Source organism: Microcaecilia unicolor, chromosome 10 (genome assembly GCF_901765095.1).
Source record: "Microcaecilia unicolor chromosome 10, aMicUni1.1, whole genome shotgun sequence".
Lineage (NCBI taxonomy): Eukaryota > Metazoa > Chordata > Amphibia > Gymnophiona > Siphonopidae > Microcaecilia > Microcaecilia unicolor.
This window is the reverse complement of record NC_044040.1, coordinates 133,399,345-133,426,385: the sequence shown is the minus strand read 5'-3', so window position 1 is coordinate 133,426,385 and position 27,041 is coordinate 133,399,345. Positions and strand designations below refer to the sequence as shown.

Genomic DNA, 27,041 nt, shown 5'->3' with positions numbered 1-27,041 from the left:
AAACTGCCACCTGAATCTTCGAAGAGCTCAAGTAGAGAGACTTATCAAGGCCATCCTGCAAAAAGGCAAGGATGACCGACACCGATGCTGACGACACTGCCCAGCCCCACAGCTGAGCATCAGGACCCGAACATCCACCAAACGCGTGCGTAAGCCATCAAAGTAGAACGCTTCTACACCTGCAACATGGTGGTAATCACCCCATCCGAATAACCTTTCTTCCTTAATCTCACCCTTTGAAAAGCCAAGCTGTAAGACGAAAGGGGGAGGGATCCTCCATGGCTATTGGCCCCTGCCAAAGTAGGCCATGTCGGGAAAGCAGTCACAGGGGCTGTCAATTTGCAGTTGGATCAGGTATGAGTACCAGAGGCGCCTGGGCCAATCCGGGGCTAGAGTCACCTGCACCGGATGCCTTTCAATGCGTCCCACGATTCTGAGACAACGTAGAGAAGGCGCGAAGAGGGCTATGCATGGAGCAATGCATCGATGCCCTGTGATCCAGGTGCCTGCCCCTGCTGAAGTGGGGCACTTTTGTGTTGACTCCCCGAGCCACCAGATTGATTGCCTTGCTCCCCCAGCACTCTGTGATGTAAGCAAGCTCCTGACTTGATAGTTCCCACTCCCCAGGTCCAGCGCATGGCGACTGAGAGAGTCCACCTCAATGTTCAAAGACCCTGCAATGTGTACCATCCATAGGAGTGTCAAGTGCCACTCTGCCAGAGGTAGAGTAGCGATGCTTCCTTCACAAGAAAGGCGCTGTTGGTGCCAGCTGCCTATTGACATATGCTACCACTGTTGTGTTGTCTGAAAGCACCCGTACTGGCCACCCACAAATCCACAGCTGAAATTCCCATAGCGCCAGATGGATAGCCCTCAGTTCTAGCCGGTTGATCGTCCAATAAGCCTCCCCCAGGGACCAAAGACCCTGAGCCGTCACGCCCAGGCAATGGGCCCCCCAGCCTGACAGGCTGGCATCCGTGGAGGGGTGACAAAAATGTCTTCAGGTATATCAGTGAAAGGAGGAAGACAAAAAAGGTAATTGTGAGACTGAAAGATGCCGCGAACCGCTATGTAGAAAATGATGAAGAAAAAGCAAATTTGCTAAACAGATCTTTGCTCTGTTTTCACAGAAGAAAATCCTGGAGAAGGACCACAATTGACTGACAAAAGTACATATGAGAATGGAGTGGATAGAGCACTGTTCACGGAAGAGAGTGTGTATGAACAACTTAAAAATCTAAAGGTGGACAAAGCTGTGGGACTGGACGGGATCCACCCCAGGATATTGAGTGAGCTCAGAGAGGTTCTGGCGGGTCCTCTTAAAGATTTGTTTAATAAATCCTTAGAGACATGGGAGGTTCCGTGGGAGTGGAAAACGGCGGATGTGGTTCCTCTTCACAACAGTGGTGATAAGGAAGAAGCTGGAAACTACAGGCCGGTAAGCCTCACTTCGGTTATTGGAAAAGTAATGGGAGCGATGCTGAAGGAAAGGATAGTAAATTTCCTGGAAGCCAATAAGTTGCAAGATCCGAGACAACATGGTTTTACCAAAGGGAAATCGTGCCAAACGAATCTCATTGAATTCTTTGCCTGGGTGACCGGAGAACTGAATCGTGGACATGCTATAGACATCTACTTAGATTTCAGCAAAGTTTTTGACACGGTTAACCACAGGAGGCTCTTAAATAAACTTGATGGGCTGAAAATAGGACCTGATGTGGTAAGCTGGATTAGGAACTGGTTGACGGACAGACGCCAGAGGGTGGTGGTAAATGGAATTCGCTCAGAGGAGAGAAAGGTGAGTAGTGGAGTGCCTCAGGGATCGGTGCTGGGGCCGATTCTGTTCAATATATTTGTGAGTGACATTGCTGAAGGGTTAGAAGGTAAAGTTTGCCTTTTTGCGGATGATACTAAAATTTGTAACAGAGTGGACACCCGGGAGGGAGTGGAAAACATGAAAAAGGACCTAGGGAAGCTAGAAGAATGGTCTAAGGTTTGGCAATTAAAATTCAATGTGAAGAAATGCAAAGTGATGCACTTAGGGTGTAGAAATCCACGGGAGACGTAAGTGTTAAGCTGGGAGAGTCTGATAGGTACGGTGATAGTAGCTGAGGATCTGAAGGCGACGAAACAGTGTGACAAGGCAGTGGCCATAGCTAGAAGGTTGCTAGGATGTATAGAGAGAGGTGTGACCAGCAGAAGAAAAGAGGTGTTGATGCCCCCTGTACAAATCATTGGTGAGGCCCCACCTGGAGTATTGTGTTCAGTTTTGGAGGCTGTATCTTGCTAAGGATGTAAAAAAAAATTGAAGCGGTGCAAAGAAAAGCTACGAAAATGGTATGGGATTTGCGTTACAAGACGTATGAGGAGAGACTTGCGCGCACCTGAACATGTATACCCTGGAGGAGGAGAAGAAACAGGGGTGATATGATACAGACGTTCAAATATTTGAAAAGGTATAAATCCGCAAACAAACCTTTTCTGGAGAGTAAAACGAGAGGACATGAAATGAGATTGAAGGGGGGCAGACTCAAGAAAAATGTCAGGAAGTATTTTTTCACGGAGAGAGTGGTGGATGCTTGGAATGCCCTCCCGCAGGAGGTGGTGGAGATGAAAACGGTAACGGAATTCAAAAATGCGTGGGATAAACATAAAGGAATCCTGTTCAGAAGGAATGGATCCTCAGAAGTTTAGCCAAGATTGGGTGGCAGAGCCGATGTGGGAGGCAGGCTGGTGGTTGGGAGGTGGGCCTTGTTCTGGGCAGACTTCTACGGTCTGTGCCCTGAAAATGGCAGAAACAAATCAAGGTCAGGTATACACATAAAGTAGCACATATGAGTTTAAATTGTTGGTTTTTCTGCCGTAATCTACTATGTTACCACCCACTTTGGAGTGGCTAGGGGCATCCCCAAGTGGAGATTCTCTGGGCGCAACCACCAACGCATGGCTAGCCACACATGAAGCATCCAGGAGAGGCGTACCGAGTAGTCCTCTGACAGTGGAGACCATTGGCTGAGAAGCGACAGCTGAAGAGCTCTCATATGGCTCCTAGCCCACAGAACCACATCCAACGAGGATGTCATGGAGCCCAAGACCTGCACTTAATCCCACGCACTGGGGGCAGGCATTCACAACAGATCCACCACTTGGGAATGGATCTTCAGCTGCTGAGCCTCCAGAAGGGAAACGGTGCCTGCTCAAGTATTGAAAAGCACCCTCAAGTACTCCAGAGACTGTGATGGGACCAGCTGGTTATTGGGTAGATTGACCATCCAACCCATAGATCTCAGGAGACTGACCACCCTCTCTGTCACCTGCATGCTTTCTGTGTAGGATGACGCTCGAATCAACCAGTCATCCAAGCACGGGTGTACCTGCATTCCCCTCCTTCCAGAGAAACACTGCAACCACTACCACAACCTTGGAAAAAGGTTACCGCAAAGTAGAGGAAGCACTGGTGAGATGGCCAAAAAGGAATGTGCAGATAGGCCTCCTTGATGTCAAGAGAGGTCAGGTACTCCCAAGGTTGCACTGCCGCAATGACCGAATGCAGGATTTCCATCCAAAAATGCCCGACTCTCAGTGCCCTGTTCATGCCCTTGAGATCTAGTATGGGACGGAAGGCCTCGTCCTTTTTGGGCAACACAAAGTAAATGGAGTATTTATTAGGATTTATTTACCACCTTTTTGAAGGAATTCACTCAAGGCAGTGTACAGTAAGAATAGATCAAACATGAGCAATAGGCAATTAGAGCAGTAAAAATATTCAAACAACAATACTACCTGCAATGACAACACAATATGTACTAGAACATTATAATTGGTAGTGAAGGGTAAGGCAAAGTTGTAACACATAGATGAGTAAGAAAGTAGGAAGAGTTTAAAAAGTAAGGTGATTGATTTGAAGAAAGTTGCACATGAGGTCAGAGAGATGGTTAAATATTATCTCAGCTAGGTTAGGAGTGGATAAACATGTCCCGCGTCAATCCTTGTGTGTGTGAGTGAGACTAACAAGTTAGTTACTTCTTCCATTAAAGGCTTGGTTGAAGAGCTAAGCTTTCACCTGCTTCCTGAAGTAGAGGCAGTCTTGTGTTAAGCGGAGTCTTTCAGGCAATGCATTACAGAGTGTGGGGGCTACTCCGGAGAAGGCTCGCTTGCGGGTATCATATCATGTAATATCTTTTGCAGAGGGTGTAGTTACTGAAAGTCCTTGGGAGGACCTTAGTGTCATTGACAGTGCATGGAGGATCATCCTATTCTTCAGATACTCAGGGCCATTTCCTTTCAGGGCCTTGAAGATCAGACATTGAGTTTTAAATTTAGCCCTGTATTGTACTGGAAGCCAATGAAGTTTTTGCAAAAATGGTGTGATGTGGTTACGTTGCATGCAAACTTCTATGAGTCTTGCTGCTGCATTCTGAATCAACTGGCGCTGGTGCAGGCCCTTTGTAGTCAGACCATTGTATAGTGCATTGCAGTAATCCAGTCTTGATGTTATCATGGCATACACAACTGGGATAAGATTTACCTTCTCGATGTAAGGAGAGAGGCAGCGTAGCTGTTGTAAATAGTAGAAGCAGCTCTTGACGGTTGCTTGGATTTGGGGAATCAGAGTATGTCTTGAATCTAACTGTATTCCAAGGTTCTTGACGTGATTTGAGAGGGAGTTCAAGCGTCCAAGGTTGCACTCTGACGTCAGTACAGGCGTCACTGCACCAAGACTAAGGCCACAAGAGTCTCTTGAACTGCTGCCATTTTGGTAGCAGCCTTGCACAGCAATTCTATGAACAAATCTGCCAGAGGTCTGGAGAATTCGAGTTTGTATCCATCCTGGCTAATCTCCAAGACCCATTTGTCAGAAGTAACCCTGATCCATTCCACCAGAAAGCAGGACAGCCACTCCCCTATTAATGGAGGGGGATGGACCAGGGCCCCATCATTGTGACCTAATGGTTGGTGCTAGATAAGTGGAAGGTCCTCCGGTATAGCATCCCCCCCCCCCCCCCCCAAAAAAAAGGGCTGCTGCTTCTGCTGAAAACGAGGCTTTGGAAAGGAGCTGGAACGTCCTGGCTGATACCGCCTCGCCTCCCTGAAACAAGCATGGGCGGACCAGGAGCGAAAGCCAGACTTAGGCTTATCCTCGGGCAAACTTCTCCCTTTAGAGTCCCCTAGGTTCTTATCAATTTTCTCCAGGTCATCTCCAAAGAGCAGGCCAGGAGAGATTTGAAAGCCATATCAGCCACCCAATGCCTCAGCCAAAGCCAGTGGTGAGTCCTCACTTGCCAAAAATACCTCCTTAGCCAAAGCACAAAGGAGATTGTACAGGAGATCCACCAAATATGTGAGGCCAGCCTCCTGAGATGGAAAGGAACTAACCAGGTCATCCACTTTCTGCACCCAAGAAAGGCATGCCCGTGCCGCATACAACCCGCAAACGGACGCCTGTATGCACAAGGCTGCCACGTCAAAGGACATTTTCAGGGAAGTTTCCAATTTCCAGTCCTGGGGATCCTTCAGGGGCGTTCCACCCTCCACCAGCAGTGGTCTTTTTTGTCACCACTGTAATTAAGGAATCCATTGTGGGCATAGGTAAAGACTCCAATTCTTCCATTTGAAGTGGATAAAGGTGTAGAGACCTAGCCCTCACTACATGCAACCTGGCATCCAGCGCGTCTCACTAAGCTGCTGTGAGGAACTTCATAGCCTCATGAATGTGAAATGTCCTGGGAAGCCTCTTAATCCCTGACATAACTGATGGAGCGACCGCAGCTGTTGAGTCCGAGTGGGGGAGACTTCAAGGGCCCGAGCAATGAGGGTAGGGAAATCTTCCTTCCTAAAGGGAGTGCCACTGTGGGATCATCACCCCCATCCAGTGGCAACTCCCCCTCCTCCAGGGAATCCGACAGAGTCCAGTGGGAGCCGCACAAAAACTGGCCATCATTTACCTCCAAGGCCTCCTCCAGGTCTGGTGGTACCTCAACACATGGCCGCTTGGTCAACAGCAGCAGCCGTGGCGAAGCCAGGGCCACCTGAGAATCTGAGGGACGAGTAAGAGCCCCCCCCCACGAGCAGGAAGGCTGTGTGCATCAGGAGCACAAATTCTGGGGAAAAGGAGATGTCCTTCAACCCCTAGGCGGCACTGTGAAGTGGGTGAATACGGCCCTGATGCAGAAGCCTTTCCAGTCTGAGCGTCTTCTGCCTGCGCGTCAGTAAACGCGGCTACACGTGGAAGGGGAGAAAATGGCACACGCCGAAGAACTGGAATCAGAGACACCGTATGCGCCTGCCAAAAACAACTGAGAAGGATTTCCCCTCTACCAGCGCATCTGAAACCGCCGCCGTATGAGGGGGATTCAGAAAAATTGTGCTTACCGAAGGGCACAAAGAAGAAAGGCTGGAGACGGCTCTGACGCTTCCTCGCAATTCCCTGGCTCAGGCAATACACAACTGCCTGATGGCAAAAGGGTAGCAGGATGCCAGGTGCAAGCAGCATAAGACCCAGATGCTTATCTCCAGCAACCACCAGGAGCTCTGCTTAGCTGTTTCTGATGGCGTTGCTGTAATGAGCTGAGCCCAACAGAAACAAACCCCTCCTTACAAGCTGACTCGCAGCTGTGCTCTAGGCTCCAGAGTGGGGTTTCATTTTTCTTTTTTGCTGTTGTTTTGTTTAAAGGCTTACTGGCACCTCTTAACTGCTATGAGGTTTTTTTTTTCGCTGGAGGCAGGAGAAAGCAGCACAGCCAAAAATGAGAAAAATTCCAGGCAAGCTCCAGGGGACTGGTGGGAGGAGGAAAGGGAGGGACCTGGCACCACCAGGTAGACCTCAACCCCAAGAAAGGCTCAACAGCCTGGGGGACGGCCAGGAGCCTAGCAATGCAGAACTGCAGTTATGACCCTCCACCTGCTAGATAGAGAGAATACTGAGGTGAAGGTGGCTGCACATGACCATATATAGTGAACCTCAGAGGTTCTCTCTATCTTTACCTGCTGGTAGAGGGATATAACCCACAAGTCTCTGGATTGATCTGTGGGATGCTATGGAAATGCCTATTTTTCTTTCCTGACAGAGAGAGAGAAAAAAGTTTAAGCTGTGCACGGTCCTCATAGGCTGTACAGCGTGGTGTCCAGGGGCGTACCCAGACTTCAGTAGTAGGGGGGTCCAGAGCCGAGGTGAGGGGGCACACTTTAGCCACCCCCCCCCGCCGCCCCACCCATTGCCGACACCTCCAACAACTTTGACCCCCCCCCCCCCCCGACGACGACCCTCTCTACCCCCCGCCCGCTGTCGCCCTACCTTTGCTGGCGGGGGACCCAAACCCCCGCCAGCTGAAGTCTTCTTCCTTCATTTGGTTTCTCAGTCTGACGTCCTACATGTGCAGGACGTCAGACTGAGAAACCAAACAAAGGAAGAAGACTTCGGCTGGTGAGGGGGTTGGGGTCCCCCGCCAGCAAAGGAAGCAAGCGGTGGGTTGGGGGTGTTGAGAGGGTCGCCAGCAGGGGGTCCAGGGCCAAATCTACAGGGGCCCGGGCCCCTGTGGCCCCATAGCAGCTACGCCCCTGGTGGTGTCAGGTGCTTTTGATGTCACTTCCCATCACATGATCCCATCCAAGATGGTGGTGAGTCGTGTGAAACAGGAGGTGGTGTGATATGTATAGTAGTTGCCGCCATCTTGGAAAAGGGGAATGTATGACATCACGTCCTGTGATGTCAACAAAAGGGGTGGGATTTTGAGGAAGGGTTATGCAAAAATGGGCAGGGTTATACAAAAGGGGCAGGGCTGTGACACCATATCTGGTGATGTCAAAGAGGTGGGGTGTGGATGGGGCTTGGGCAAATCCTCAATTCTGATTGGTTTGACTGCAAGTGGGCGTGGCCACCTGTCAAAATAACAAAGATAATTAACAGTTGACAAATGCAAGTGAGGTATACTACTACTTCTGTATTTCATAAGTTTCAACTCTTTTGCCTTTGTTTAATCAGCCACTTGTTTAGAGAATCATATTTGCTTGTATTTACTTTCCTCATGTAAAGGCCAGTAGCCATTTTTATAGCTTCTTTCAGACTGGACTATTTTTCCACTTCTCATATGACCTCCATATCTGCAATAATAAGACTATATTGATCAGTATATATGCTTTTGGATGTCCAGCAACATGGTTTTCACGTTGGACACGGAGTGGGAACTCTTTATTTCTCTGTTTGAGACCCTTTGGTGGGGACTTGATTCCTTGGATACAGCTTTTTTTTTTCTTTCTATTTGCAGATATTTCTGCTGCATTTGTTTGATCATGATATTCTTTCTTTTGTGACTTAAGCAGTTGGATATGGGTGGATCTGTCCTAGCCTAGTTTCAGTTGACTCTAACCTGTTGTTGCTTGCCCACAAGATACAATGGCCAGCAATCTACATAGTAACATAGTAACATAGTAGATGATGGCAGAAAAAGACCTGCACGGTCCATCTAGTCTGCCCACGATAAACTCGTATGTGTATACCTTACCTTGATTTGTACCTGTCTTTTTCAGGGCACAGACCGTATAAGTCTGTGCAGCAGTATTTCCCGCCTCCCAACCACCAGTCCCGCCTCCCATCACCGGCTCCGGCACAGACCCCGTATAAGTCTGCCCTCCCCCATCCTAGCCTCTCAACCACCAACCCCTCTTCCCCCCGCCACCCAATTTCAGCTAAGCTTCTGTGGATCCATTCCTTCTGCACAGGATTCCTTTATGACTGTCCCACGCATGCTTGAATTCCGTTACCGTTTTCATCTCCACCACCTCCCGCGGGAGGGCATTCCAAGCGTTCACCACCCTCTCCATGAAGAAATACTTCCTGTCATCTTTCCTGAGTCTGCCCCCCTTCAATCTCATTTCATGTCCTCTCGTTCTACCGCCTTCCCATCTCCGGAAAAGATTCGTTTGCGGATTAATATCTTTCAAATATTTGAACGTCTGTATCATATCACCCCTGTTCCTCCTTTCCTCCAGAGTATACATGTTCAGGTCAGCAAGTCTCTCTTCATACGTCTTGGAACGCAACTCCCATACCATCCCTCGTAGCTTTTCTTTGTACCGCTTCCATTTTTTTTAACATCCTTCGCAAGGTACGGCCTCCAAAACTGAACACAATACTCCAGGTGGGGCCTCACCAACGTCTTATACAGGGGCATTAAAACCTCCTTTTTTCTGCTGGTCACACCTCTCTCTATACAGCCTAGCAACCTTCTTGCTACGGCCACCACCTTGTCGCACTGTTTCATCGCCTTCAGGTCCTCAGATACTATCACCCCAAGATCCCTCTCCCCGTCCGTGTCTATCAGGTCTCCCCACCTAACACATACGCCTCCCTTGGATTTCTACTCCCTAAGTGCATCACTTTGCATTTCTTCGCATTGAATTTTAATTGCCAAACGTTAGACCATTTTTCCAGCTTCTTCAGATCTTTTTTCATGTTTTCCACTCCCTCCGGGGTGTCCACTCTGTTGCAAATCTTGGTGTCATCCGCAAAAAGGCAAACTTTACCTTGTAACCCTTCGGCAATGTCACTCACAAATATATTGAACAGAATGGGCCCCAGCACCGATCCCTGAGGCACTCCACTACTCACCTTTCCCTCCTCTGAGCGAACTCCATTCACTACCACCCTCTGGCGTCTGCCCGTCAACCAGTTCCTAGTCCAGTTCACCACTTCGGGTCCTATCTTCAGCCCTTCTAGTTTATTCAAGAGCCTCCTGTGGGGAACCGTGTCAAAAGCTTTGCTGAAATCTAAGTGGATGACGTCCATAGCATGTCCTTGATTTAATTCTCCCGTCACCCAGTCAAATAATTCAATGAGATTCGTTTGGCACGACTTCCCTTTGGTGAAACCATGTTGTCTCGGATCTTGCAACTTATTGGCTTCCAGGAAATTCACTATCCTTTCCTTCAGCATGGCTTCCATTACTTTTCCAATAACCGAAGTGAGGCTTACCGGCCTGTAGTTTCCAGCTTCTTCCCTATCCCCACTTTTGTGAAGAGGGACCACCTCCGCCGTTCTCCAATCCCTCGGAACCTCTCCCGTCTCCAAGGATTTATTAAACAAATCTTTAAGAGGACCCGCCAGAACCTCTCTGAGTTCCCTCAGTATTCTGGGGTGGATCCCGTCCGGTCCCATGGCTTTGTCCAACTTTAGCTTTCCAAGTTGTTCATATACACTCTCTTCCGTGAACGGTGCTCTATCCACTTCGTTTTCAGGTGTACTTTTGCCAGTCCCTCTCGGTCCTTCCCCAGGATTTTCTTCAGTAAAAACAGAACAAAAGTATCTATTTAGCAAATTGGCTTTTTCTTCATCATTTTCTACATAGCGTTTTGCTGTATCTTTTAGTCTCACAATCCCCTTTTTAGTCTTTCTCCTTTCACTAATATACCTGAAGAAGTTTTTGTCTCCCCTCCGTACATTTCTAGCCATTTGTTCTTCCGCTTGCGCCTTCGCCAGACGTACCTCTCTCTTGGCTTCTTTCAGTTTCATCCGGTATTCCTCCCCGTGTTCCACTACTTGAGATTTTTTGTATTTCTGGAACGCTAACTCTTTAGCCTTTATTTTCTCAGCCACTTGCTTTAATAACCATATCGTTTTCCTTTTTCTCTTGCTTTTATTTACCCTCCTTACATAAAGGTCTGTGGCCCTGTTTATTACTTCTTTTAGCCTGGACCACTGTCCTTCCACTTCTCGTATGTCCTCCCAGCCCATCAGCTCCTTCCTCAGGTATTCTTCCATTTTGTTAAAGTCAGCTCGCTTGAAATCCAGGACTTAGAGTTTAGAGTGGCCGCCATTAACATGAGCCGTTACATCAAAACAAACCGTTTGATGGTCACTGTTTCCCAGGTGTGCAGCCACTTGGACATTTGACACACTATCCCCATTTGTGAGCACCAGATCCAATGTGGCTCCCTCCCTTGTGGGTTCGTTCACCATTTGTCTGAGCAGAGCACTTTGGAAAGCATCCACAATCTCTCTACTTCTTTCCGATTTTGCAGACGGAACCTTCCAATCTACATCCGGCAGATTAAAATCTCCCAACAACAGCACCTCTCTTTTCTTCCCCAACTTTTGAATATCAGCGATCAGATCTTTATCTAGTTCTTCCAATTGTGTCGGGGGTCTACAGACAACACCCACGTGGACCAAGGTTCTATCCTCTCTTTTTAAGGTGATCCATATTGCTTCTTCCTTTCCCCACTTCCCTGTCATTTCAGTTGCTGCGATATCATCTCTCACATACAGAGCTACTCTTCCACCTTTACGTCCCTCTCTATCCTTCCTAAAAAGATTATAGCCTGGTATGTTTACATCCCATTCATGGGAACCATGGAGCCATGTCTCTGTGACTGCAACTATGTCCAAGTCAGTCTCCAACATCAGGGCTTGAAGGTCATGAATTTTATTGCTTAGACTGTGAGCATTTGTGGTCATTGCTTTCCAACTACATTTCCTAGTATGTGTTTTGGGTTTAGTGATTTGTGAGTGTCTTTTCTCTTTGGGTACCTTCTCCTCTTTTTGTTCCCTCTTCCTTGCTTTTTATAAGTCCCAAAGTGTCAGCTAAGTGCTGCTATCAAGGGAATTCTCTAGCTTAATGGACCCAAATGGTAGTGTCTGATCAAGGACCTTACAGTTTATTAAACTTTTAAAACTACCCTAGATATTAATAACTTTCCTTTTGAATAAATCTAGATATTGCCAATAATTCTAGCAGTTTCAGCTATGTAAAAATGCCCCTCCCCTTTATCAGAGCTTGGCAGGAACAGAAAAAAAGCAATCTAGTTGAGCAGATACAGTTTAGAGCACCACAGGGTTCTTGTCTCTTCTCTATGCTATTTAATCTTTATTTGTGACCCGTTTAGGTATTATGATGTGTATATATGAGCACAAGTTATGCATTATGAAATGGGTTAAAAGGTCAGAAATTGATAAAGTCTGTATAACTCTGGAGTCCGTCAGAGATGTAGGACTCTGAAGTCTGTTAAAGATTGATGAGCCTGCATGATCTCTGGAATTTACGATACCCTTAGGGGGCAGGCAAGCGGGCCTGGGAAGGAGACTAAGGTAAACAGCAGAAGAATGCTGGAAATCAGAGAAGTTGTGGTGGGAGGGACAGTTTTGCAGAGAAAGAATCATTGTTTGAAACAGATGAAATAAGCTACCATTTCAGAAGAATATTTCAGAGATGCAGACAGAAAACATCTTGTTATGTTACTGTATTAATCTCTCATGAGAAACTATAAGCAAATAAAAAGAATATACTTTCTCATATATAGCATTGGTTTCTTTTACCTCTCCCAGTTGAGAATGGCTGGTTTATGCTAATTTGGGAAGGTATACAAGCAGCCTTTTCTCTTTAAAAACATGGGTGTCCTCTGACGTGTAACGGAGAGTCAGGATTTCTGGGACATCACCAGTGCAGGTTTGCCTGCACAGTGGTAAGTAATAAATCTTTTAACATTGCTTTCTCATATGTGTAGCCTTGTATTTTATCTCTCTAAAGCTGTTATATTATATATTATAGTTTAGAGAGGTGGTAAAAATACTAAACACCACTAGTCTTTCAACACTCCACAATACTGAGTAGTGGATATTTGGGACACTGGAGTGAGAGTGGAAAGACAGTGATAATCCTAGGGTGGTACAAGGGACCAGGGGAATAGTGACCTCTGGGTCCCTTTGAAATCCTAGGAGGGGAGAAATATATAAGTGAAACTCCGGGAGAACTCCGAAGAGGAGTCATCGGCTCTGGGACGCTTGAGCTGACTTGGACAGGTGAAATTGATTGGATATAGGGAGTGCTGGATAAGCCACTCGGCGATCGTTACCCCAGGAGTGGTAACGCGCTTCCATATTAGCACGCCAATAGGTGCGTTTAGCACGCAGAAGGGTAAGTTACGAAACCTCTTTTAACATATTAATTGTTTTTTTGTTAACAGTATTAAAAGTGCGAGCAAGCCCAGCTGGTAGGTTCTACGGTCTGATCAGTCGTGGGTGTTTCTAAAATACCAGGGCTCATAGTAAGTTCCTAGTAGGTCCTAAGTCTCGTTTGTGAGAATAGGTGTTTTAAAATATTAGACACCCAATACATTCATAATGGCCACGCCTCCTGAGAAAGTAATTAAATGCTTTCCACTAGAAAAAACAGATTTTCCTAAGACTCGTACTAAATTCCATAAATGGAACCAAAAACAAACTGATTTTTGTCGGCCAGTGCATGGATCTTTTGATTCGCCACTTTAAAAGCATTAATTGAATTATTCTCAGCCTCGTACAGTTTAGTTTTGGCCAATGCCCCTATGAAGTTCCTAAACAGAATTAAAGCTATCCCATGAGTATGTTATCAAAATGGGTTTGTTAAAATTCATTTCTCTGGATAGGCAGTCATAGTTCTTTTATTGTCTGCCTTACTGTGTCCCGTAAATTTACTTGGCAGAGACTTATTGTACCTCCTCTCAGTACCCTTCTCCACCACCGCCAACTCTAGGCTCCGCTCATTCTGCCTCGCCTCACCCTATGCTTGGAATCAACTTCCTGAGCCCTTACGCCAAGCCCCCTCCCTACCTATCTTCCAATCCTTGCTCAAAGCCCACCTCTTCAATGTTGTTTTCGGCACCTAACCTTTATACCTTTCAGGAAATCTAGACTGCCCCTATTTGACTGACTGTACATTTGTCCTTTAGATTGTAAGCTCCTTTGAGCAGGGACTGTCCTTCTATGTTAAATTGTACAACGCTGCGTAACCCTAGTAGCGCTTTAGAAATGTCAAGTAGTAGTAGTAGTTATTGACACAATTTAACTATTAAATTCATTTTGACATCCCAGAGCCAACACAGAATAACTCTTTGATATCTGCTGTAATTACTCTTGCTAAATATATTTTTATGTGGCTTGACTTTTGTTCAAATCTTACATAAGCACTTAAGTAATGCCACACTGGGAAAAGACCAAAGGTCCATCGAGCCCAGCATCCTGTCCATGACAGCAGCCAACCCAGGCCAAGGGCACATGGCAAGCTTCCCAAACGTACAAACATTCTATACATGTTATTCCTGGAATTGTGGATTTTTCCCAAGTCCATTCAGTAGTGGTTTATGGACTTGTCCTTTAGGAAACCGTCTAACCCCTTTTAAAACTCTGCCAAGCTAACCGCCTTCACCACGTTCTCCGGCAATGAATTTCAGAGTTTAATTATGCGTTGGGTGAAGAATCTTTTTCTCCGATTTGTTTTAAATTTACTACACTGTAGTTTCATTGCGTGCCCCCTAGTCCTAGTATTTTTGGAAAGCGTGAACAGACGCTTCACATCCACCTGTTCCATTCCACTCATTATTTTATATACCTCTATCATATCTCCCCTCAGCCGTCTCTTCTCCAAGCTGAAAAGCCCTAGCCTCCTTAGTCTTTCTTCATAGAGAAGTCGTCCCATCCCCGCTATCATTTTAGTCACCCTTCGCTGCACCTTTTCCAATTCTACTATATTTTTCTTGAGATGCGGTGACCAGAATTGAACACAATACTCAAGGTGCGGTTGCACCATGGAGCGATACAACTGCATTATAACATCCTCACACCAGTTTTCCATACCTTTCCTAATAATACCCAACATTCTATTCGCTTTCCTAGCTGCAGCAGCACACTGCACAGAAGGTTTCAGTGTATTATCGACGACGACACCCAGATCCCTTTCTTGGTCCGTAACTCCTAACGTGGAACCTTGCATGACGTAGCTATAATTCGAGTTCTTTATTTCCACATACATCACCTTGCACTCGCTCACATTAAACGTCATCTGCCATTTAGCAGCCCAGTCTCCCAGTCTCATAAGGTCCTTCTGTAATTTTTCACAATCCTGTCGCAAGTTAACGACTTTGATTAACTTTGTGTCATCAGCAAATTTAATTACCTTGCTGGTTACTCCCATCTCTAAAATCATTTATAAATATATTAAAAAGCTGTGGTCCTAGCACAGACCCCTGAGGAACCCCACTAACTACCCTTCTCCATTGTGAATACTGACCATTTAACCCCACTCTCTGTTTCCTATCCTTTGACCAGTTTTTAATCCACAATAGGACATTTTCTCCTATCCCATGACCCTCCAATTTCCTCTGTAGCCTTTCATGAGGTACCTTGTCAAACGCCTTTTGAAAATCCAGATACACAATATCAACCGGCTCCCCTTTGTCCACATGTTTGTTTACTCCTTCGAAGAATTGAAGTAAATTGGCCAGGCAATATTTCCCCACACATTCTTTGGGTTTTCTTTGTTCCTAACCATGCTTCTTTTTTTTCTGCTCTGACTCCTTGGATTACTCATGCTATAGTGTTTTATAAAAAGAAGGGAAAAAGGCACAGGATTGCTAAAGAGAATCCCTTCTATGTGGCCACATAAGGCTTTCTTTGTCATCCTGGGTTTTTTTTTTAATGTTTGATTTTATGGCTCTACAGCACTGTAACTGGGAATATATTTAATTCTAGTTGTAAGCAAAGTTTCTTTTCCTATCCCTTTGTACATAGCTTTCTGTTTTCTTCTTTGTGTGAGCTTTGAGATCCCGCCGTACTGAAAAGGCTTGGCTTGCCTTTTGTTCTTGGTCTGAAGCGGTTAACTGCTGGCCTGGCACTATTTTTGCCTCATCAAAGAAAAAAACCATACCCAGTCACAGACCAGTTTCGTTTTACGGTTTCATTTATTTTGGCTTAACTCTCATCAGTGTTTTCTTTTGCATATAATTCTATTTCACTATTTTGGTAATTTATTATGCATATTTGTGAATAACACCATGTTTATTTAAAGGATATGCCCGGTACTGCATTTCAATAGTATGATCTAATTTATAACCTCTTAATTCTTTGTTTTTCACTTGTTAGTCTGTCACTTTTGCCTGTTTTTTGCTCTCTCTCCAATTTTGTGGGTAATACAATAAGTACATATAAAAAAGTTTCTCTTCTGAATACAAATTAGTTGCGTATGCACTATAACAAAAGATTTCTTTTTTTCATTCCATAATAGGTATGTTCACTACTTATATTCTGTCTCTTATCAATATTTTTAATGTGTTGGTTGCAGCTGCAGTGTACTGTTTTCACATTCAGTACAGAATTTAGGGTCTTTCTTTCTCTTTAGGCATACCCTTAGAGATTCCTTTTACTTGGAAGATCTCTTTGCCCCATCTGGATTGTACAGCTATAGGTTATGTCTTTTGTCTGTTTCGCTAGGATTTTTTCTTTTTTAACTTTGATTTTTGTTGTATTGCATTCAAAATTTTACCTTTATGGTATTAGATTTATCACCACAGGATTTAACACAGTCCTGCTGAACTTTTTGTCTTGCTGTGATTTCTGCAAGGCAACGTTTGTCTGCTGAAGTACTTAATCTGTTTAGTTCATTAATATCGGTGTCACTCTACCTCAGGTAGCTGAGATTCTACAGAAACTGCCTCACAGGAAAAGTAAATCTAGATGAATGTTTAGATTACGAAGTTAAGATATTTTATGTGCCTTGAGAGAAAATGTTTTATACTGCCCCAGAATACAGACAGTGTCTTTCTAGGTGATTGCCTAGCCCCTAATTGGTTTAAATTACTTTCTCTTTCACCATATTATTTCAGTAACATGAGGAATGCTTTAAAATAACATATATACAATTTTTGATGATCATTGTAAACAGCCGTCATGTTGAATTATTTTTCCCTTTTTTTCTCTGTATTCTTTGTGCCCTTTTTTTTTTTGTTACATTTGTACCCCGCGCTTTCCCACTCATGGCAGGCTCAATGCGGCTTACATGGGGCAATGGAGGGTTAAGTGACTTGCCCAGAGTCACAAGGAGCTGCCTGTGCCGGGAATCAAACTCATTTCCTCAGTTCCCCAGGACCAAAGTCCACCACCCTAACCACTAGGCCACTCCTCCACTCCACTTTTGTTTAGTATACATGGAAAAATTGTACTCCTAACTACTTGATGCTCTAATATTCTTTGTTATGCCAGCCATGAATTAGTTTTCTTACTACAAATATAGAATTTTATTTTTCCCTAATTTGTTTTTCCATAAATGAAATGTGCCTATCTAAATGCTTTTAAGAAGCTTGTTTGTAATAGCCCTATGATAAAGATTTAAAATTATGTTTTGAATTGAATGGAGAAACCTTGTGAAAAAGTTGGAAGCAATTTCCCAATTAGTTTTGGAAAATTTTATGTAGAAAGTTATGGAAATGTTTTTAAAAAAATGAGGTCTATTTGTAATGAGCTGAAAAATGTTGGAAGGAGGGCATGATGGTATAACAGCATGTATAGAAAAGATATTGCAAGTTAGCTAGAAAGAATGAGCAACGTGAATATATATATGGAAGTGTTTGAACAGGAATATGTATCTGAATTATGATATATTCTTTTAGTTAAGACCAGAATGCCAATTGATTTTATTCTAAATTAACTATAACAGAATTGTATAGGGTACAAAACCTGAGAACAGCATTGAAAGGAACTGGACAGATATTAAGTACATTGCTCTGTTTAATTGTTTTTATTCAAAGCACCCTTATTTACTATGAAGTTGACACCTTTCAGAAGCATCATGTTATCCTGTTTACACATATCAGCCTGACCAGCTGGTATAAAAGAATTTCACCCATAAAACGTGGCAAGACCCAATCTTATATGGGACTGTTTAGTATCCAAACAGTGACATCTACAGCTGCATTGCTGGAAGGATACTTTTAGTTGGACTCAATTGTGTGCTTTAAAGACATACTCCATTTATTGGGTAAATTGTTAAACTCTAGCATTTAAACTGTTGGTTTGACTTGATGGAATATTACACTTTTTGTATAATCTTTAATTAATTCAGTTACATTTTGAGTCATGATGATTTCTTTCTTTGGTTCTCTTCTTCTGACGCTAAGTCCTTTCTGCTTACTAGGTATAAACTCATATATTAATTTCTTTCTTTGGTTAACAAACTCAGTTTTAATATTACTTATGCAACTGATTGTTTATCCTATATATACCTTGAACTGTGCAACGAATGAAATCTGAGAACATCCTTAAGTTAATGACATGTTCCTCATGAATTGGACAACTATTATATGGACTATTTACCTTCCTGGACACCATGCGGCCCTCTAAATGGAAGTCTTCTAGATGCAACATGATGCCTGCCTGTGTGAGCATCCCCACGGCATAATCCCTACACTGCACTATAACTTTCTAATCACATTCTGTCTTGCATTTTACAGGAACTGCCAGACAGAAGGGGGATGGTACAGCAAATACCAAGGCCTTGAAAATAGGAAATCTAGTACACCACAAACATTATACTCATAAAACTTGGAAGGATCCTGTTTATGTTGGACTTTTCTGAATTGAGGCCCTGTCAGCCACAGCAGCGAACTGACAACCAGTCTCCTGTACAGACATCTTTGCCTTATGCAGCCCCAACCCTGAAACAACAGTGCCTGGAGCCACAGACCCTTAAGTTTACTTATGTGGGGACTACTGTTTGTGGGCATAGCTGTGTTCGCGCTGGTATTAATACGGCTAGAAAGTATTATCTGTTAATTTTTCACATAGTCTTATCTGTTGTTAATTTTTCTGTTTATGATTAGGGACTATTGGCTTTTTATTATTCATACTTTTACGTCTATCAGCACACATGTCCTAGTCACATTACAATTGGATGTTTGTAGTATAGCCAATTGTGGATCTTTAGACTGGCAACGATGGTATTGTCAACATTATGTTTATTTGTATACTTATGTTGAAATGAGTCAGTATACATCTCCATGCACGACATGGGCTAATGTATTGTGAAGAGGGAAAATGTAACCTTGTACTTATTATCTAATATTAGTTCACTTAATCATTTACTACCTCAAATTTCAGAAGCAAAGATTCCTATTAAGCTCCTCAATGTAACCAGCCTTAAGGAAACTTTTATTCTTGAGACTGGTTTCGGTGAAGCTAATGTGTGGCTAGATTGGATTCAGTATACTATCCGGTGTTTAAACGTATCTGATTGTTATGTTTGTTCTGCTTCTCGCCCTGAGCCTTAAGCAGTCCCTTTTGCCTTAAATTTGGTAAATGGTTACAATGGAACCATGTGCACATTAAAACTGCTTCAGGGTTCCAGTAAAACTATTGAACCACACTGCCTTTCCCTCAGTCTATAGTTCCCCGACCTACCCAAAGGAGCAAAAACACCCCCGGTATTCAGACCACCAGTCCCTAGGACAATTTTTGAGCTCTGTCTAACCTGAGAAAAAAAAATCCTGAATCCTTATTCAATTGGTAACCTTTCACTATGTAACACTACCTTGACCTCTACCACTGACCTTGTATTTTCTGATTTTTCCCGTACTCGGGCAGACATATGGTGATATTGTGGAACAAAAACCTTATACTCAATGCTGCCCACCAACTGGCAAGGCAAATGTGGTCTAGTCTAATTAGTAATTCCACTTACCATAGTAACCCAATCAATTGATAATCCAGTTCTTTCTAGAAAGAAGCAAGAAGTCCCTGGTTCCTTTGATGATAGAATTTATATTGACCCAATAGGTGTACCAAGGGGGGTGCCAGACGAATTCAAGGCCCGCAACCAAATTGCTGCAGGTTTTGATCCTCTTTGTTTTGGTGGGGTCCACTATTAACAAGAATGTTGATTGGATTAATTACATTTATTATAATCAACAGCGCTTCATTAATTACACTCGAGATGCAGTTAAAGGTATTGCTGCTCAATTAGATGCCACATGAACCTGCTGAGAATTCTGGTATAGATACCACCTAGACTGGGTGGATGGACAATATTTTTGGGAAATGGAAAACTTTTATAGTATCTAGTTTAACCGCAATAATAATTGTTGTTGCTATATTTGTACTTCTTATCTGCTGCATAACACCCTGTATTAGGAGTTTAGTGCAACAATTAATTGAAACTGCTCTAAGAAAGAAAGAACCTATAGGACATCAATATGCTCTATATGAAAGACTACATATTGACGCAGAGGTTTAAAATGTTGAAGATAATATTTAAATTTTTTGTGATTTCTTTTACTCTGCATTATTGTCCTTCTCTAGGATTATTCAGATGGGAAGGCATTGTAAGTAACATAAGGCCCGGGGAAGGTTAAAAAAGGGCAATATATACATATCACTATAACCATCTTACCTTGTTACACATAACCCAATACCTGTCATATGTTGCCTATACAGTTGGCATGAACTGTGACTCACACAACAATGTGACTAAGATTTAGACACTTATGCAGGAAACTGATATCGCCCTTTAGTGCTCATGAGGTCGTATGCCATGACGGGTAAAAGACAGGAACTGGATTCTCATCCTGCTAAGGGAATCTGAATGGCCTGCAACCTAAGCCAGCCTGCGGCCGGAGTACTAACACAGAATATGTAGACTAAGTTAATGAAATAAAGGTGAGACACGTCCTAGGTGCAGGACTAGGCTGTGATTTATGTTTTCTGTAACACCAAGGTCATAAACCATAAGTGAAGTCCTTTACAAGGTCTTCAAGGGGGGAGTTGTATATGAGCACAAGTTATGCATTATGAAATGGGTTAAAAGGTCAGAAATTGATAAAGTCTGTATAACTCTGGAGTACGTCAGAGATGTAGAACTCTGAAGTCTGTTAAAGATTGATGAGCCTGCATGATCTCTGGAATTTACGATACCCTTAGGGGACAGGCAAGCGGGCCTGGGAGGGAGACTAAGGTAAACAGCAGAAGAATGCTGGAAATCAGATAAGCTGTGAGAGGGACAGTTTTGCAGAGAAAGAATCATTGTTTGAAACAGATGATATAAGCTACCGATTCAGAAGAATATTTCAGAGATGCAGACAGAAAACTGTATTAATCTCTCATAAGAAACTATAAGCAAATAAAAAGAATATACTTTCTCATATATAGCATTGGTTTCTTTTACCTCTCCCAGTTGAGAATGACTGGTTTATGCTAATTTGGGAAGGGATACAAGCAGCCTTTTCTCTTTAACCCTAGAACACATATTGGGGGCCTTTTAGGCCCCCATGCTTACATTTTTGCTATTATCTGCAAAATTACTTTAGTTAGAATTTTGAAACTCAAGGTATTACTCAAGTATGTCATTGTTGATAATATCCAGTTGTTCATATAATTTTTTTTCATAGGCATTATGGTGTAACAATGCTTGTTTGGTGAAAACTACATCTGTACGAATTGGGGGCCTTTTAGGCCCCCGCTGTTTTTATCATGTTCTCAGAAGTGTTTGTGTCTCAAGTTACTTTATTTGTACTCAGTAATGCTGGTGGAGGGGCCAGGGTGTGGATAATAACATGTGAGGATGTCATGTGATTTTTGGAGGGAGTGATAAGGCCATGACATCACCTCAGGTCCTCTGAACTCTGAGGACAGTATACACTGTGAGCTAATTGCTGAAGGACCTGTGATAAGATAAGCTGTTGAGAGGAAATCTGTTTCATTTTCTAACATCTAGTCAGCAATGGCACAGTCTTCCTCCAAGTGTCTGACTGACCAAGAGATTGAAGCGATTATGTTTCAAAGCGATGATGAAAGTGAACTATCTTTGTCTGATGAAGAATATCTGCCACTAGCTAATCAAACATCCTCATCCAGTGATTCTTCTGATGATGAAGAAGTGAATCTAGTGGATCCTCAAGAAGTGATAAGTAGAACATCCAAAACGAATGTTTTTTGGGACAGTAATCCTACATTAGTCGGACGTACTCCAATACACAATATTGTGAGACAGGCTCAAGGAGCTGTGGGAAGTCCCAGTTACTTTACCCCTAAAGATGTATTCTGTACTTATTTTTCTGACAATATTGCAGAAGAGGTCCTATTATGTTCAAACCTAGAAGGAAGACGTATCGCTTCAGCAAAAAATAAGTCCTGGAAAAATATCTCAAAAGAGGAACTTTATGCATATATTGGACTTTTCCTGCTGGCAGGGAGTCAAAAATCGTATGATGTCCCAATACGAGAATTATTTCTGGACCCACTTTCTGATCCACACTATAAGGCGACAATGTCAGTGGGCAGATATGAGGAAATTAGAAGGATCATTCGCTTTGATGATAAGCGAACTCGTGCAGCGAGGTTTGAAACAGATAAATTAGCCCCTATCAGTTATATCTGGAACATATTTATCAAAAATTGCACAAAACTTTACAATCCTAGTACTAATGTTACTGTAGATGAGCAACTTGTACCGTTCAGAGGACGCTGCAAATTCATACAATACATGCCCAGCAAGCCAGCCAAGTACGGTATAAAAATCTTCTGGATGTGTGATTCTGCAAATTATTATGGCATAAATGGCGTAATCTACTGTGGCAAAGAGGTTGGTGCACCAGTACAGAAGGATCTGGGGTCTGAAATAGTCAAAACTCTTGCTGTTCCAATATTCAATTCAGGTAGAAACATCACCATGGACAATTATTTCACCAATGTTGAACTAGGCAATTTTCTGCTTGCAAAAGCTATTACACTTGTTGGTACTATAAAGCAAAACAGACGAGAAATTCCAGCAGCACTCAAACACAATCGTCAGCGAGCACTTTATGAGAGTGTCTTTGGATTCAATAACAAAGCGACTTTGGTATCTTACAAGGCAAAGAAGGAGAAATCTGTAATTTTACTCAGTACCATGCATCACGATTGCAGTGTTGACAGCAATAACCAAAAATTGAAACCAGAAATCATCCTGCATTACAATGCAACAAAAGGAGGTGTAGATAAAATGGATGAGATGGTGGGAGAATATTCGTGTAAGAGGCAAACAAAACGATGGCCTGTAGTACTATTTTCAAATATGCTTGATGTAGCAGCCCTAAATTCATTCATTATTTATACAGAAACTCATCCTGAATTTCATGCACAGAGGAAGGACAGGAGACGCTTATTCTTGAAGGACCTTTGTCATGAACTTGTAATACCTCACATGATAGAGCGAAGCGACTTGAAATGCTTGCCAAAGAAAACTAAAGAAGCAATGAAACGGTGTGGCGTACAGTTTCAGATTACTCCAGAGCCAGGAGAAAGAAAACGAAAGCGTTGTTTCATGTGTCCAAGAAACAGAGAGGAAAACTGAGCGATATTGTTCCACTTGTAAGGAAACTGTTTGCAAAGAACACTCTTCTGAAAAAATAACATGTCAGAATTGTTTGGAAGACTAATATAATAGAAAAGAAAGTTAGAATAAAAATGTAGCTGCAGCTAGTTTGCTATAGATTTCTATGCATTTTTGTGTGTTTTCATGTCTTTGCGTGAAATTTGGGAAAAAAAAGATTTTTTGGTGTTTTCTGTGAAAAATTATAATTAAAATGTTGTCCACTATTCATATTTTATTGAGCAATTTTGAAATAAACTTGTGAAAGTTATTTAAGTGTGTTTTTCTACATTATGTGCATGGGGGCCTAAAAGGCCCCCCATGACGTTAATATGTATATTTTTAACGTCATGCGTTCTAGGGTTAAAACATGTGTTATTGTCACCTTTATGCAGCCAATATTATGCTTTATGTGCCTTTTTCCATTCGTAAGGAGTATTATGGTACTGCCCTTAACTCTCACTTTCAGGCTTTGGCAGACTGGCTTAAGGTACAGGATCTTATGTTCAATTTACATAACAAAGAAGTCATGGTGGTCACCTCAGAGAATGTGCCTGAGTTCCAGTCAGTCACTTTGGCTGATGTTGAAATTCCAGTTAAAACTGAAGTGACATATCTTGCTAGAATTTTCTACCAGATTGGACATGCAAAGTATATTGTGGTCTATATTTTTAAAATTGCATGTGTTGCATCATCTCTGTGTTTATTTGAATGATTTTGATTTTCATTCTGTGATGCAGGTGTACAGTTTCTATGTTTTGATTATGTCAATGTTGTTCTTCTGGGTCCTCCACATTTGACTCTTGAAGCGCTGCAACTGGTAAAGAATGCTAATGCTCAGGATTTGAAACTTATTACTCCTGCTTTACTGTCCATACATTTGTTACGTATTGTACTGTATTTGTTTTAAGATTTTGATTCTGTTTTTTAAAAATTTGGCAGCTCTCACTGCTTTCTTGGTGAAAATGGAAACATCTGCTTGACCAATGGTTTGCCTTCAGAATACTTATGTGATTCTAGATGTGGTCCTTAGGAACAACAGATCATAGGCATCTGCTGCCAAACTGTGAAATATCTTACCAGGCGAAATAAGACAGCTTAAGGCTACGTATCTTTTCATGCTAAAGTTGAAAGTATTTTTATTTGGGCAGGCTTTTTGGGGCTAGTTTTTTTTTTTTTGTAGTTTTGTGTTGAAGTTACTGCTTAGGATGCACCTGAAAATATGCAACTAGAGAGTGAAAAATGTGATTTTGTGGATAACATTTATAATTCTGCTTTAGTATGGATCAAAAACTACCACCTCATCTTAGCAAACATATTACAGAGCAAGTTCATTTCAAACAATACTTAAGCTCATGTTTCATGCCTATTATACCTCACCCTCTCCGATTCAATTTCTAAATAGGGACCAATTATCACCAACTATGATAGTGGTTTTAGAAATATAAACACTCATTCAGTAGAACGCTTGAATGAGCCATCAGGTTTTTTTTTTTTCATAAAGACCATCAGATCATTTTCAACAAAAGCAATATTCAGTTAGTACTGATATGAGCCAGAGCAGACATGGTGTACTAAACGCAATGAGATCTACAAGTTTGCATCATACAGTCATTTAGTGCCATCATCTCCCTGCCTCATTCCCCTCCCCCCCGCCCCCCCCCAAAAAAAAAGAAGAGACAAAATATGTAAGCAGAGCTCAGAGTATCTCAATTCCATCTCATCTCTGTCTTCCATTTCCAGGTGCATAGATGCTGGATATCTAAAGAACAAGAAGGCAGTGTCACACTTACATGAAGTTCAGCACAGGCTGTCCCACGTGAGAGATCTGTATCTCTTCCATATAGTGAAAGGGCTGGATGGTAGGGAAGATGCCATCTCCAGGGGGCTCTGATACCCAGGTCCCCAGCATCCAAACTAAGGGCTTGAGAATGGGGTTCAGTAGAGACATTTCTGAGGACAACAGAGAAAGGACATGAAAGATAAGGTTATAGTTACAGCCATACAACAGTAGAACTATAAAATTAAATGTTTTGCATTTGTAAATATAAGTGAAATATTTTAAAGACATCATGAAAAAAATCTGGCTGCACTTAAAATTAGTGCTGTACTGAATATTTGTATTTGATTCGACTTGGCTCCACATACATTTTTTGTATTTGGCCGAATAATGATTTGCATTTGAATACGAATAATCCGGTGCTCTACTGTGATAACCCTACTGAAATGATCTCCGATTTCATATCACTTCTTTTATTACTTGTTATTAAGTCTCAAAGCCCATTATTCGTATTCAGTTGAATAATATTTTTCAATATTTGTATTTGGCCGAATAGTAAAATATGCTATTTGGTACAGCTGTAATTAAAATAGCTATGATGCCTTGAAAATGGTTACTATGGATTCATTTTTCACAACAAGGATTTTGCTACATCAACTACATTGAACAGTTTAACTAGTCAGAAACAAGAGTCTAGAGCAGCACCTATGAACCTTTCTGGTGACCACAACCCCATTATCGTGGGCATTGAAGCACATCACACCTGGAGACAAGGGCTGATGACTTTTCTATTTACAGCCCACCCAGTTAGCAACCCCATTTGGGGTCATGACCCACAGTTTGGGAAGCCCTGGTCTAGAAAATTATTGCCTTCACTGGTGAAACCCCCTTGTATGTTTCTTGCATCAGATCCTTACACTAAAGTGAGGAGCATAAAATGACATGCAAGCTAGAGAATAACACAGGGACAAAGCTTGTCGCCATCCCCGCAAACAAACTCCATCCCAACCCTGTCCCCATAAGCTTTGACCCCATCCCCACAAGATCTGCTCCTGCCCATGCATGTTTTACAGTTTTATATATTATGTAAGGACTTTTGTAGGCCTATAACCAATACAACCAAAGAAAAACATTAAACATGTATATTTTTAAATTTTAATCAAAGTCCTGCTATGATTTTAAACTGTGGATGAATAAGTAGTCATCAACAATCTCAAGATTTGGAATTCTCCTTTCTTCCACAGACCTTTCCACAACAGAAAATGTGCTCTCAGAAGACATGCTGGTAGCAGGAATGCACAAGATCCCTTGTGCAAGTTTGCTAGTTTTGGCCAATACCTTTGCTTATTTTTCCAAAAGGACAAATCATCATCGATATTACCTGAACATAATCAGCTGTCTAATTTCAGACATGCCAAGTCATCATTTGGTGCGTGACACGCATTTGTGCTCCTTCTCATGCTCATAAGCATTTGAACCCTCCTCACATGCATTCTGGCTCTTGGTCAGGGCTCCCTCTAGGATGCATGGACACGTACCATTTTTTAAAAATGTCACACAGTAGTTCTTCACTGCTGTGCAGCATGAGCACTGGGACTTTCCTCACCTCCCTCCTGTTGCTCCTGCAATTGCTGCAACACTCACTGCAGAGCTGGGCTCACTATAGGCACAGCTGCTGGTCCCAACCCCTTGGACATCACTTCCTGTTCTGAGGCAGAGCTGGCAGCCATGCCAATGGAGCGTCTGGTTCTGCGGCGAGTGTAGCTTCTTTTGCCTCTGCTGCTGCTCATCTACAGAAGCAGCAGCAACAGGGGCACTAGGTCAAGAAGGAGGAACAGAGAGGAGGCAGGACGCTGGATGGAAGTGGGAGAGAGAAAGAGGGCAGGACGCTGGATGGAAGTGAGAGAAAGAGGACACAACCTGGATGGAAGGGGGGGAAGGGAGGACAAGAGAAAAGGAAAGGAAAGGGGATGCTGGTCCTGGGGAAGGGAGAATAACGGGGAAGGAGGAATAAGGGAAGAAGCTGAACATAAGGAGGGATAGGGATATAGAGATATGATGCTGGACATGAGAGGGTGGATAGGGACACAGAGACGTGCTGCTGGACAGGGCAGGAATAA

General features: G+C 42.9%; 1 protein-coding gene across 6 annotated transcripts in view; it reads right to left on the bottom strand.

Moving 5' to 3' along the window:
* Positions 1 to 27,041, bottom strand: part of THAP4 (THAP domain containing 4) — a 563,666-nt gene that overhangs the window by 297,933 nt on the left and 238,692 nt on the right. For all 6 annotated transcript variants that reach the window (XM_030215986.1, XM_030215985.1, XM_030215984.1 and 3 more), the window contains one exon: positions 24,935 to 25,094. In XM_030215986.1, the coding sequence (XP_030071846.1) occupies positions 24,935 to 25,094 (160 nt within the window). The remainder of the gene's footprint in view (positions 1 to 24,934; positions 25,095 to 27,041) is intronic.